At 61.3% G+C, this 13,180-nt stretch overlaps 3 protein-coding genes across 3 annotated transcripts in view; 1 reads left to right on the top strand and 2 right to left on the bottom strand.

The window, feature by feature from the left end:
• The window catches only part of CHGG_01021 (uncharacterized protein), a gene marked incomplete at both ends in the record, with an annotated part of 8,117 nt that extends 2,178 nt beyond the window's left edge, over positions 1 to 5,939 (bottom strand). The window contains 8 exons of the mRNA XM_001220241.1: positions 26 to 1,129; positions 1,251 to 2,218; positions 2,386 to 3,368; positions 3,428 to 3,577; positions 3,845 to 4,396; positions 4,487 to 5,410; positions 5,470 to 5,556; positions 5,634 to 5,939. Of these exons, the coding sequence (XP_001220242.1) occupies positions 26 to 1,129; positions 1,251 to 2,218; positions 2,386 to 3,368; positions 3,428 to 3,577; positions 3,845 to 4,396; positions 4,487 to 5,410; positions 5,470 to 5,556; positions 5,634 to 5,939 (5,074 nt within the window). The remainder of the gene's footprint in view (positions 1 to 25; positions 1,130 to 1,250; positions 2,219 to 2,385; positions 3,369 to 3,427; positions 3,578 to 3,844; positions 4,397 to 4,486; positions 5,411 to 5,469; positions 5,557 to 5,633) is intronic.
• Positions 5,940 to 6,923: 984 nt separating this feature from the next.
• On the bottom strand, positions 6,924 to 8,027 carry CHGG_01022 (uncharacterized protein; the record flags this gene model as incomplete). The annotated part of the gene is made up of 2 exons (XM_001220242.1): positions 6,924 to 7,882; positions 7,952 to 8,027. The coding sequence occupies 2 exons, from the start codon at positions 8,025 to 8,027 to the stop codon at positions 6,924 to 6,926; spliced, it is 1,035 nt and encodes a 344-aa protein (XP_001220243.1).
• Positions 8,028 to 11,956: 3,929 nt separating this feature from the next.
• The window catches only part of CHGG_01023 (uncharacterized protein), a gene marked incomplete at both ends in the record, with an annotated part of 2,164 nt that continues 940 nt past the window's right edge, over positions 11,957 to 13,180 (top strand). The window contains 3 exons of the mRNA XM_001220243.1: positions 11,957 to 11,964; positions 12,027 to 12,335; positions 12,401 to 13,147. Of these exons, the coding sequence (XP_001220244.1) occupies positions 11,957 to 11,964; positions 12,027 to 12,335; positions 12,401 to 13,147 (1,064 nt within the window). The remainder of the gene's footprint in view (positions 11,965 to 12,026; positions 12,336 to 12,400; positions 13,148 to 13,180) is intronic.

Raw genomic sequence — 13,180 nt, forward strand, 5'->3', positions numbered from 1 at the left:
GGGCGCCCGGGTCGTCCCGGAAGACCATGCTGTCGAGAAGACCCGGCTTGGTCACTTCGAGCTTGAGCTGGCCGGGTGGGGTGGGGGAAGGGTTGGGGTTCGGGGGCCTGTGGGGTGTTGGTGTAGGCGGCGCTTTCGGTGGCGGAGCGGCGGAGGCGCGGGAGGAGGATGGTGGTGCCGCGTTCGGCGAATTCGAATTCGTCGGCGGGGTTTGTTGTTGTTGTTGGGGGGGTGTTGAAGGTGGTGGCGAAGATCTTGGCGATGGTGGTGTGGGTGGTGGTGGCGGAGGAGGGGGAGAAGTGCTGCCGGGCTGGGTCGAGGTCGAGGGAGATGAAGTGTCGGCTGCCGTCTTCGACGCGGCAGGTCCGTAGGAATCCTGTGTGGAGTGCGTTCTCGGGGATGGGGCAGTCGATGGCTGAGCCGGTGGTTACCCACAGCAGGCCCTTGACGTTGAGGAGGAGGGATTTGATGGCTTCGAAGTAGCCGTCGTCGAGGTAGTTCTGCACGCCGTTCCCGTCGAGCCCGGAGAGGAAGATGGCCACTTTGTTCTCGACTTCGAGCGTGGCTAGGTCGGTTACGGAGGGTGTCACACCGGTGGTGTCGGCGATGGCGGACGCAAGACCCTCGAGCCAGCCCTCAGGGGGCGGCGCCGTCTGGTCGTACACGAGCGCCACCTGGTCGGGATACGCCGGCGGCGTCTCTGGGATGGCCGTCGACATAATGACGTTCATCATCTGGTGGTCCTCGTCCTCGCAGTCCCATACGCTGAGGTCAAGGCCCGTGAAGCCGGCACCCTTGAGGATAGGCTCCCACACGGCCAGCGGCATGTTGGGGCTGTACTTGCGCTCGGGCTCCTCGCTCAGCCACCACCCCGGCAGCGTGCCAAAGACCATGTGCACGTCGATGCTGTCCTTGGTCGTCTCGATCATCAGCAGCTTGCCGTCGTCCTTGAGCAGCTTGCGCACGTTGCGCATCGTCACGGCCATGTTCTTGGTGGCGTGGAGTACCTGAGCCGCGATGATCACGTCGTAGCTCCCCTCGATGATCCCCTGGGCCGCCGCGTCTTCTTCGACGTTCAGCGCCGTGTAGCTGATCAGGTCACCCCACTCGGCGAAGGGTTCTCGCGCGGCTTGGAAGAAGCCCGACGAGATATCCATGGAGTTGTAGTGCTCAAACCCGGCCGCGTTGACACCACCGTCGGTGAGCGTGCGGAAGGTGGTCCAGGACCGGCCCCGTGCAGCCGCCCGTACCGGCGCCGATCTCCAGGATGCGGAGGCGTGGGTTCTCGCGGGCAAGGGCGCCCACCACCTCGGCCAGCTGGGCGGTCGAGGCCTTGAACCGCAGCATGTGTTGATAGAACTTGTACAACAGCCCGCCCTCGAGCATGAGCTCCAGCGGCGCGACCTCCCTGCGCAGAATCTCGAGGAGACGGCGCCCAACACGGACGGTGAGGGCCCCGCTCGTGCTTGCCGCCGCCACGCTGTCCAAGAAAGCCGACTTCTCATCGGCTGGGGTGTTCGCCCATTCCGCACTGCCGGGCGCGAGCTCTCCTGCTGCGGCCCGCTCCAGTTGCAGCTGCATCCACGCCCACAGGGACTGGTGGTGCCGCTCCAGGTTGGCGATGTCATCCTCAGTCAACTGCGCCGCCGCGTCGGCGATGTGGTAGTACCCCGCGCGGGTGAGGTCCTGCGCGACGACCTTCTCAACGGGGTCGGCTGGGCGCTTCAGACGCTCGGCCCACTGGGTGTGGGCGTCGTTGAGGGCGACGCTGGGCTCCCACTTGATGAAGGAGCAGATCTTGGAGGCAGCTGCCAGAGCCGCGTCTGCCTCACTGCTGTCACCGTCACTGCCGCTGCCTGTCCCACCGACGGTGGTGAAACCCATGGTGTCGACTTCGATCAGGGGCTTGGTCTGTCCGGGCTCGAGGACGGCCAGGCCAACCTCGAAACCCAAGCGGTGACGTTGGATTACACGGGAGAAGGCCTCGAACCGGTGCCCCGGCTGGGAGCTGATGGCGGAAGAAACGTAGAGCGACTTGATGGACGTCGGTAGTGCGGCGCCCACGGCCTCGCGGGACTCGGGGGAGAGAGCGGTGTAGGCGGCTTGGAAGACGTTGTCGAGCGTGATGGGGTGGATGACATGCGGTTGTTGATGCTGGCATGGCATCAGCGCCGCCGAGTCGCAGATTTCGAGGGTTGACTTGGATTCCTCCCCTCCCCTGCGGATGTCGAGGAGTTTCCTGAAGGACGGGCCATGCTTGACGCCCACGGCATGCAGCACATCGTATAGGGTCTTGGGGTTCATGGGCTTGTGATAGGCGGCGTCGTCGAAGTTGATGTTGGCTGTCGATCTCAAGACAGGGTGCGGAGTGGTTGTCTTCTTGACCGCGATAGTGCCCCTTGGCCATCTCGGACCAGGCTTCCCTCCGCCACAGACGGGGCCGAGTAGATACGGAACACGCGCTTGCCTTGTGCCAGCCTCTTCTCGCTGGGCGCTTCGAGGAACAGTTGCACCTCCACGCCCTTCTCGCTCTCCGGGATGACCAGCGCCTTGAGGATCTCGACATCGCCGAGCAGGTATCCAGAGATGCTTCCGGCCTCGGAGCTGTGGAGCTGGCGCACCGCCTCGATAGCCATGGCGATGAACCCGGCCGCCGGATACACGGCATCCCCCTGCACGACGTGGTCGCGGACCCACGGCAGCTCCCCAGTACGGATGAGGTGCTTCCAGATGGGCGAGCCGTCGCTTGCTCCCGCCAGCCGCGCCCCCAGCAGGTCATGCAGCGGGTACGGCCGGAACCTATGTTCATAGCTCTCGCGGGGTTCGTGCCAGAACCGCTGGCTGTGGTTCCAGGGGTAGGACGGGAGACCGGCCAGTGCCCGGAGCCCCTCCTGTCCGCGAGGGGCGTTGAGCCGCAGGGTATCGACCGGGTAGCCCCTCGACACGAGAGCCCCGGCCAAGGTCTGGAAAGTGCGCACCGCATCGGTGCCGCGCTCGAGACAGGAGCCGTACCCAATGTTAAACGTCTTGAGCGCCGGCACGCCTCTCAAAATCTGGCGGATGGGGCCGGCAAGGGCGCTGTGAGGACCAACCTCAACCACCATGTCGACCTGCTGTTGGCCCCCCGCCGCCACCATGGCCTGGAACGACTGCGCGAAGAGCACCGGCTGCGTCATGTTTTCCACCCAGTGTCCCGGACCGAGCGTGTTGGCATCCTCAACCACCTCGCCAGTCACGGGAGAGAAGAAACGCACACCAGCGCGAATGCCCGCTCCCCCTCCGTATCCATGTGCTCCTCCAGCGCCGCCCGATACTGCTCCTCCAACGGAAGCATATGATGCGAGTGATACGCCGCCTGGACCCTCAACCTACGCGCAAAGATACGCTTCTGAGCAAACACCGCCTCGAGCGCCTCAATCCCACTTACATCCCCCGACAGCGTCACGCTCGCGGGACTATTCACACACGCCACCACCACCCTCCCTACCCTTTCTTCCTCCACCCTCCTCAAATACCCCCCCACCTCCTCCACCATCAACCCCACCGCCATCATGGTCCCCATCCCCCCCTCACCCATCTTCCCCAACCGCACGGCGTTCACAATCCCCCTAAAATACGTACACACCCTTCCCTCTCTTAGCGTTCACCGCGGCCAAGCCAACATAACGCGGCCGGCCACCTACCCGCTCGAAATGCCCCGTCACGGCGGCCAACCTCCACCCCGAACAAAACCGCAACAGCTCCAACCAGCGCCAGCTGCACCGCGCAGCACACCGGCATGCTCACCCCGACCTCGTGCATCCGCGACGACGCCTCGTCCCGCTCCAGCTCGTCGACGACGGACCAGGTGCTGCCGAAGAGATTGCAGAGCCCGGTCGCATTCCGCGAGGGTTTGGGCGTAGATGGGGTAGGCGGCCGCGAGGGAGCGGCCCATCGCGTGCCATTGCGCGCCTTGGCCTGTGAAGACGAGGCCGATGCGCGGGGGGGTGCTGGTAGAGGGGGTGGTGGGGGGGTTGGTGGTGGTGGTGGTGTCGCTGAGGGCGGTGAGGAGCTCGGTGGTGGTGGCGGCTGAGGTGGTCCAGGTCCAGGGGAAGCGGGTGCGGCGCTCGGCGAGCGTGTAGGCGAGGTGGGGGAGGGAGATGTCCCGGTGTTGGTCGAGGTGGTGGTGTAGGTTGGCGGCGACTTTGGCCACGCCTGCTTTGTCGCGCGCGCTGAGGATGAAGAGGTGGCGGCCGGGGGTGGTGGTGGTAGTGGTGGTGAGGGAGGATGTGGGCGGGAGGCGGCCGGCGGCTTCTTCCAGGATTATGTGCGTGTTGGTGCCGCCATAGCCGAAGTTGTTGAGGGAGGCGCGCCGGATGCCGGACGGCGTCTCCCATGGTTCGAGGGTGGTAGGGACCTGGTGGATTGTTGGTTGGGTGGTTAGCCGCCGCACTGTAAACAACAACATCCCCTGAACCCCTGAGCCCTTGGGTGGGCTGAGGCATACCGTGATTGGCAACGCCGCCATGTCGACCTCCGGGGTGGCCCTCTGGAAGTTGAGACTGGCCGGGATCTGTCGGTGCTCCAGCGACAGGACCATCTTGATCAGCCCCGCCAGGCCCGACGCCGCTTCCGTGTGGCCCAGGTTGGTTTTGACCGAAGCCACGTACAGCGGCGGCATGCCGGCAGCCGCCCTGTGACGGCCGAGCGCCTCGCCAATGGCCCTCGCCTCGGCCGGGTCGCCGACCTTGGTGCCGGTCCCGTGCGCCTCCACCACCGACGTCTCGAGCGGGTCCAACCCTGCTATCCTGTAACAGTGCTCGATCAGGCGGCTCTGTGCGTGCTCGCAAGGGGCCGTGATGGTCGGCGTGCGGCCGTCCTGGTTGACGGCCGACTCGCGCACGATGGCGCGGATGGGGTCGCCGTCGCGGAGCGCGTCCGACAGCCGCTTAACCACAACCGCAGCGATGCCCTCGCCCCGGCCGTAGCCCTGTGCGCGGTGGTCGAACGCGTAGCACTTGCCTTCCGGCCCGCATGTCTGGATCGCCGACAGGTTTGTGAAGGCGTCCGGGTTCAGGTTTAGGGCTGCGCCCCCGACGATGGCGCAGTCCGACTCGCCCGCTCGCAGGCTTTGGCACGCCAGGTGCAGGCCCATCAGGGATGTTGAGCAGCCCGTGTCGACGGCTGTGCTGGGACCCCGGAGGTCGAAGAAGTGGGAGATGCGGTTGGCCAGCATGGCGGCGTAGTTGCCCGTCACAAACCCGCGCGCCGCGTGTAGGGAGTCGCGCACCTGCAGGTCGTGGTAGTCTTTTGTGAAGGCGCCGGTGTAGACGGATGTGTTGGAGCCGACCGCTTTGGAGAGAGTGATGCCGGCACTCTCGAGAGCCTCGAATGTCACTTCGAGCTGCATCCGGATCTGGGGATCCATGGCCTACTTCGGGGTCAGAATAGGGGGTTTCGACGGTAAGTATGGCGCGGGGAAGGACGTACGGCGGCCGCGTCGGCGGTGAGGTTGAAGAAGGAGCAGTCAAACACTCCTGGGTCCTGGTCTATGAAGAACCCCCCTTGCATGGACATCTATTGTTCGTGTGTCAGCAGTGCTGTGATCTAACCATATCACCCCTCCTCCCCCAGCATGGTCGACTAATACTCACAGTTGTTAACCTCTGGTTATCGGGGTGGTAGAAGGCCTTCTGGTTGAACCGGTTACTGGGTACCTCGGACCAAGCATCGCGGCCGGAGGATACCAAGTCCCAGAGCTTGTCCGGGCTGGTGATGCCACCGGCGAAGCGGCATGCCATGCCCACGACGGCCAATGGCTCTGTCTTTGGTTTTTGGACGCCATTGACGCCGTTGACGCCGTCGACACTGTGGACACCGTTGATACCGTTGACATCGTTAACTCCGTTGATGTGTGGAGTAGTAGGGCTCACGCCGTTGGCGGTTTCGGCAGGGCTCATGTTGAATTGGTCAAGTAAATACCACACCCAGTCCTAATACCAGTAGCAGCTGAATCTCTTGCGAGTTATGGAAGAAGGGAAGTGTTGTTTGCGGTGATGATAGTCCAAGATATACCATCCCCCTTCTTTGTTCTTTGTTCCTTGGGATGGGTGACACAACATAATGCGAGCCACAACCCGGGTCCCGAAAGTCAGAACAGGTGCGTGGGGCAGCACAACGGTGACAGGCATTCGGTAAAGCATGGGAGAAAATTGGCCACTTGGCTCGGTTGCTATTGATGCCGTTGGGCGGGCTGCCGTTCCATTGCAGGGGCGGTTCGCAGGCCGATCCTACAGTCTTCCTACCATCGCATTGAATCGAGGAACCCCAAACCGGTGTCCTTCCCTGACATGCAGCAGCTGCAGCAAATCCGGAGCTTCCGGTGTCGGGTAGACCGCGGACCAGCCTTGGGACTAGACCTTGAAGGGCAAGGTCAAAGACAGAACGGAAGAAACAGACATGATGACCACACCTTACCCCCCCCCCGTACAAGTGGTCGCCAATCCCGCCAAGAGCATCTCCACCAGGGCCGGCCGGGGTCTGCGTGCGTCCTCTCCAACGGCGTCGAAGGGATAAGTGGCACTTCCCTTCGGATTTCCCCAGTGGCACTCCCTTTGAGGGCCCCAAGAGGAGAAGCATTCAACCGCTAGAGATATCCGATTCGCCGGCTACGTCACCCTCGGATCCGAAACCATCCACGAGAGAGGAAGCTGGCAAGCAGGAATGCTTGAACGCCGAGACCAATATAGGTGGGGGTCAACCACCAACGGCCGAACCAACATGTCGGACTAGCAGGCCTGTTTCCTGCACGCAAGTACGAAACCGAGACCAAAAAAACAAGACTACTGCGGGCTCACGCCACCTGTCCCCTATCCCATGCGACCAGCGAATGATCCACGGCCTATCCCGCGGGACGACCCGGCGGCCGTGTGATCATATGATGCTCACAAAAACGGCTTCAACTCCGCCAACGTCCACTCCCACAGCCGGCCCGCCAACACAGGATCCCTACTAGCCCTGCTCTGCAGCTCGGAAAGCGCCCCAACGGGCTCGTAGAACCCACCGCCCACCACCCCATCCCCATCCCCATCCCCATCCCCATCATCCCGGGGCGCGGCCACCACCGCCGCCCACAACAAGTTATGCGCCCCTTCCCCGACCTTCTTGACCCTACCGACATTGGCCGCGTAAACGAGCAGCTTGTCGGCGAGGCCAAAGGCGGCGACGCTGGGCGTGGCGACCACGCCGGGGGTCACGCTAAAGGAGAGCACGGATGGGTGCCGCGCCGAAAGCTCTCGCGCCCACAGCAGGTTGGCCAGCTTGCTCTGCCCGTACCGCAGCCACCGCCCGCCCACCCCCAGCTCCTGCGTCGTCTTGAGCTGCTCGAACACGATGCCCCCCGCCGGTGCGCCGCTCTTCCAGGCTACGCTGCTCACCATCACGATGCGCGCGCCGTTGCTGGTGCGGCTTCCTGCGACGCTCTCTCCGCCCTCTCCTCCTTCTCTTCCTCCTCCTCCTCCCGCTGCTGCTGATGTTTTCTCGAGCAAGGGGAGCAGCTTCAAAGTGAGGAGGGCATGGCCCAGGTGGTTGGTGGCGATGTGGATCTCGTAGCCGTCAGGGGAGAGGGCGGCGGGCTGGGCCATGATGCCGGCGTTGCAGACTAGCACGTCGAGGCGGTCGACGAGGGCCAGGACTTTATCAGCGGCGGCCTTGACCGAGGCGAGGCTGGCGAGGTCGCACTCGATGAAGGTCACCACGACGGCGTCAGAATTGGCTCCCGCGGCAGAGCGCGCGCTGGCGATGGTGGCCTCGGCGGACTCGGCGTTGCGCCCCGTGAAGATGAGGTGCGCTGGGTTGTGCCGCGCCAGCTCGATGATGGCTGCGGCGCCTATGCCGGCGGTGCCTGGTGGGTATGGTTTGAGTGTCGATCTCCAGGTAAGTACCTAATAAAGTAAGATATGTATGTACATACCTCCTGTGATGAGTATCACTTTGCCTGCGAGATCCGGCACATCCTTCTTGGGATCGAAGTTTTTGATACCCGGCATGTTGGCTCAATTGATGACTGCCACGTTCACTCCGGGCCGCTAGCAATTAAGGAGCCGAGTACTATACGGTACCGCAGATTGACGATTGTGGTTGTGGTGGTTTTCCGCGTCTGGTAGGTAATATGGCGAGCGAAGACGTCAGGTCAGCCCTCGGCCTTGGAAATTTCAATAATTAACGACGTTATCGTATTGGCGCATTCGCAAGCCACGTTTGCCGAATCTGGTAAATTAAACTAACGATTGGCTTGGGTGAAAACCAAATTCTCGGGTGCGCGTTACAATGACGACCTCACACGGCAGCCAATCTCACCGGCAGAGAAACAAGAGGGTGTCACCATTCACACATCAGCATATGTTGGAGTGAAGCTTTCGCTTGCGAATTTGTGATTTGATTTGCGTTGAACGGGAAGAGTCGTTTGGAGAGTTTAGGGTCGCTGTCGCCACACGGCCTTCCATGCCGGCTGCGAGCAATGTCTCGCTTTTCCACGTGGGATTTGGCTCGGCTGCGACGTCGTGCTTGGAGCTACCTGCAAAAATTATGTCGGCGCTCCAAAGCCCGGCTTGCCTTGGTACCCCCAGCATACACCTCCCCGAAGTTTGTGGGCAAAGTAGCATCTGGCCTGCACCCGTCATCAAAATCACGAGTCTCCTCCAAGAGGCGTGAGACTGACTTAGACAATTGTGAGGAGCTGTTGTGTGACGGGTTTGATGTGATGTGACCGAAGTGATACTACCGCTGAGACAGGAGAAGTGCGAGGTGTCCGAGACAAATATATTTGTGAGAAAGTCAAGCCTCTTTTGTTTTGTAAATGCGCCTCGCGTCGGTGATGTGTCTCATAGAACAATGTGCGCCGTCGACCGAAACACACGAGGAAACACTTGCTTCCCCCTCGGTCTTTGTTCTCGCCGCTGAACATCATGCACCACCATCCCGGCGGGCAAATACACTCCCTAGCTAACCCAACAAAAGTTCCCGATCTGCGGACAGGAGGACGACGGGAAGAGATCAATTAGTTGAGTGAGTCATTCACAGCTTGCGTATTGCTTGCATGTGCATCATCCACCTGAAACGAAACGAACTTTTGGTTGGGTGGTGGTGGTGTGTGGCTTCCTGTTCTGGAAACTTGTCGGTTGAAACGCTGGCACCACGGGAGGTCGCGAGGGAAACAAGGAAACACATGGAAACAAACTGCCGGATGCGGGAATTTCCCCTCACCTCCATCCCACTTGCCGATCAAGAGAAAAGTTCTTCGCCTGCATCTTAGACCCGACGCCAACGAGGAAGCTGCAGATGAGAGTCATGCAATCGGGACGTTGAGAGAGGCAAAAGGCGGTGACAGCCAATCGACGGACCGAATCGCGAACTTGACAGGTGAGAGTCGGTGAGAGCCCGACTTTGCGCGAGTCAGATTGGCTGGGTGAGGGGCGCGACTTGCATGGCGACGACAGGGGAAAAACCACGAATCGGGAAGAGAGGGTCCGAACCGATCCACGACTGCACGTGGTTGCGCGTGCAGGTGGATCTTGGTCTTGGCTTGATCGCGACACAGTCGCGCCAGGTCTCACCTCGGTAAAGCGGAAGAATGGGGTCTGACCGAGGGCTCACCTTGGCCCCGTCGCACGATGTTTAAGCGCCCGGTTAACGAGCAGAATGAGGCGGTGCAACCAGCGCTGACGCGGTCGGCTCGGAACGAAGGTCTCTGCAAACGCAACCTGGGGTATCCCGAAGCGGGCCCAGGACCAGGCTGAGCTGTGAATTTCAGCAGCCGCCCGTCTACGAATATACTCCTTCCTCTCAATGTAACAATCGGATGACGGCCGCCTCCTTGGTCAGTCAAGATTGTTAAATCGCGGCTAAGTTTTGTTAAGCTTTCCCCCCTGTTGCGCACGGGTCATCTTAACAGGGGAGGCTGGTATGGTAACATTTCGCCTCTCCCAAGCGCCCGCGGTTAGTTGGGCGGCTACCAAATTGGGAATTTGAATTCCACAGCCGCCCAACCATGGGCTCCCTCCGGCACTCATCAAACAACAGCAATCTCAGTAGCCGCTTTCAAGCAGGTCATCAAGCCTGTACGTCAGCCCTAAGACAGGATCCCTTTAACTAGTTTCCGAGCGGACGGCGCCCGGATAAGATCTCGATCGGCGGATGCTGGTGTTGACGGCTCGCCCAAAAATAACTTTAGGGTTACTTGAGCATCTTCATGGATTCTCGGTCCGAGAGAGCTGGACTCGGCGGGTAGGTACCTAGCCTGGGAAATGAGGCCGGCGAAACTCCCGGAACGACTCTTCCACGCAGAGCTGCCCAAACGCCGGGATCGGAAAGGGGGAAATGCCCAATGGATGCCCGTGAAAGACACCTGACGAACTTCATTCGCGGGGAGCACTCGGCATATTCGATGCCAAAGTAGCCATTGTGACCTTGGATATCTTCCTGCCCAAACCGTCCATCTTCAAGCGTGGGGTCGCTGCCCGGCACTCTGGGTAAAGCCACAGTCGTGGCTGCTCTGCTGTCCGCCCCACCGTCACGCCCCGCGATTCACGCCCACGTCGACGGCGCGGGGAGCGTGGCCCTCGTCGCCAAAAGAGCCGCGACGGGAAGCCAAGACGCGGCAGAAGCGCGCCCTGCTTCTTGAGCTTCTTATTGGCGCCCGGTCGCTCGTGGGGTGGAGTCGGACAGCGACAAGCCCGCTAATGCAGTGCTTGCCAGGTGTCGAAAGATGACTCACGAGACGCCTGCGGGCGGCTTGCATGAACAAAGTGTCGAACCAATCAGATATCCAGAATGCACCTCAACCTCTCTTCTTTGCAACGCTCCCACATTGCTTCCTCGTTCGTTCGATTTTTCCAAGTGGTGAGCCAGTTGTGGGGGACGGGATGCATCGAAGAAAAATGAAGCTTGGGCCAGCGCAACTTGCAGGTCAAGATCAGTCCCTTTCTGCAGAATTGGGCAGGAACTGCTCACCGACAATATTCCCCATTTTCTCTCTCGACTTGGCACCCAGAAAGCAACTTGCGCACAATCTTCGTGAGGAACGCCGTTTGTGAACCATCAACCGCTGGCCCAAGCGGTAGCCATGAAGTTCGTCTGATATCCCCGAGCCGCCGACCGCAGCGGCAAGGTACGTACCCGTCTTTGTGCGCGGCCTCAGCGTCTCAATGAGCTCGTCTACCCAAGAGAACGTTTCTGTGTGGCTGCAATATCCGCCCTTCACCCCACAAACTAGCAAGCTCGACTCCGTGTTTCAGGATTTATTTTCATCGAATGGCAAATTGCGGTTTTTTAAGGCTACACAACTGCAGCTCTGGTAGGACGGACGGTACGTACCTGATCGTCCCCGTCCCATCTAGGCCAGATGTAACCTTGGTTCCTGGCGCGGGATCATGGTTCCACTCCGCGCTTCTTTCTTCCTCTTCGCGGTCCGCGCTATTCTGTGCGGGGTTGTCACGGTCCACGGTCCACGGTCCACGATTCAACGCAAGGATCCACACCACCTTTACGACTAACATGCCCTGTCACTGGCCTGTCATGATTCCTTCTCAGACCGCCGCGTCCAGTGCCCGTACCGCGAGTCGGCTCATGCATCATGGGCCCGCCCCGAAGCGGCCATCTGTGGCCTATGATTCCGGCCTTGATCTGCCGCGAGGATAAGTACGACCTCCCTTCCCCCCCTCCTCGTCGCTTTTGTTTGTTCATCCTCAGACATCCATTCCACTTCCCCCCCGTCCCCTAGATTCTTGGACTTGTCTGGAGGCTTGGTCGATATCCTCGGACCACCTCGTTTCCTTCTCCCTCTTCTTCTTTCAAACACTTACACCAACGGAGCCGGTCTCCCCAAACTCGTCTCTCCATGGAGCCCTTTCTCGCACAGTACACTAATTTTAATATGCTGGGTGTGTGTCCACACGGCACACCCAGACCAGTCGCCAACATGTCCACGTGAGTTACTCGTGTTAAATGACATGACCTCTTCGAGCAGACCCTAACGAAACAACAACCAGTCTGGCAGCGGATGTCACTTATGACTTCACCTTCCCATCATGCGACCCCACTACCCCCCCGAGCTTCACCTTTGACCCCTCACTGCTCGAGATTCCCTACAACCCCGGCCATGCCCGCTCCAGCTCGCATGGATCCGTCTACTCCTTCGAGTCGTCGCCCTCCGACTCGCTCACTGCCCCCAGCACCCGCCGGACCACCCCGGCGCGGTCTCCCATCCGGACCCATGGTCCCCTCCTCCTGCCCAAGATCCGGAGTCAAGACCAGGCCATGATCCCCTCCGCAGTTGCTACACCCGGCCGACCAAGCGGGTGAGGACCTCCCCGGCGCCCACCCTGCAGAACAAGAGTGCCTACCGCCCGACACACGCTCGCAGCCAGACCAACCCGGAGACCATCTCGTACTCGGCTGCTCTCACCTTCGCCGAGGACAGCAACCCGGCTCCTCTCCTCTGCTCCCCCGTCAGCTTCACCCGCGAGTCGTCAGTGATGGACTCCCGCCGCGCATCATCATGCAGTCTTGACAATGTCACGGTCGACAACTACTTCCAGGCCTACCAAATGCCCACCTACATGCCGGCCCGCGCCAGCAGCAGCCCCACTCCCCCGCCTCAACCCCAGGCTCTCTCCCAACCAGAGCCGTTCCTCTACCAGCAGTACATGCCGCGCGGCCCCTCGCCGCTGGCCGCTGCCGCGCCCATCACCCCTGAGGTGACCCCATCCACCACCCTCTACTCCTACCTCACGGCACCCAACCGGGCCCCGTCACTTGTCCGCAACCTCTCCTTCCCCCTCCGAGATCCCAACACCAAGCACTTCTGGTGGGACGTCCGTCAGGTCCGCCCCTGGACCGACTTCACCGCCTCCTCCATCCTCTCTATGCCCGGCGCCGCCGGGTGCCTGTCCACCCCCGTCTCCTCTGCTCTCCTCCCGACCCCGATCACCAGCCAGCGTCACCCAGAGACCGAAGCCGCCCTCCACTCCATCTACGCGGCGCACTACCTCCCCAAGCTCAATAATGCGCTCGCCCTCTGCTCGCAGCGTCCTCTCAAGCTCTCCGTCGCACCCACCAAGCCCGCCGCCGCCTCCAAGGCGAACAACCTCGGCATGACCACGGACTGCATGTTCGTCGCCAGCGCCGCGGGCGAGTCGTCCTT

This window comes from Chaetomium globosum, genomic scaffold, assembly GCF_000143365.1.
Source record: "Chaetomium globosum CBS 148.51 scaffold_1 genomic scaffold, whole genome shotgun sequence".
Lineage (NCBI taxonomy): Eukaryota > Fungi > Ascomycota > Sordariomycetes > Sordariales > Chaetomiaceae > Chaetomium > Chaetomium globosum.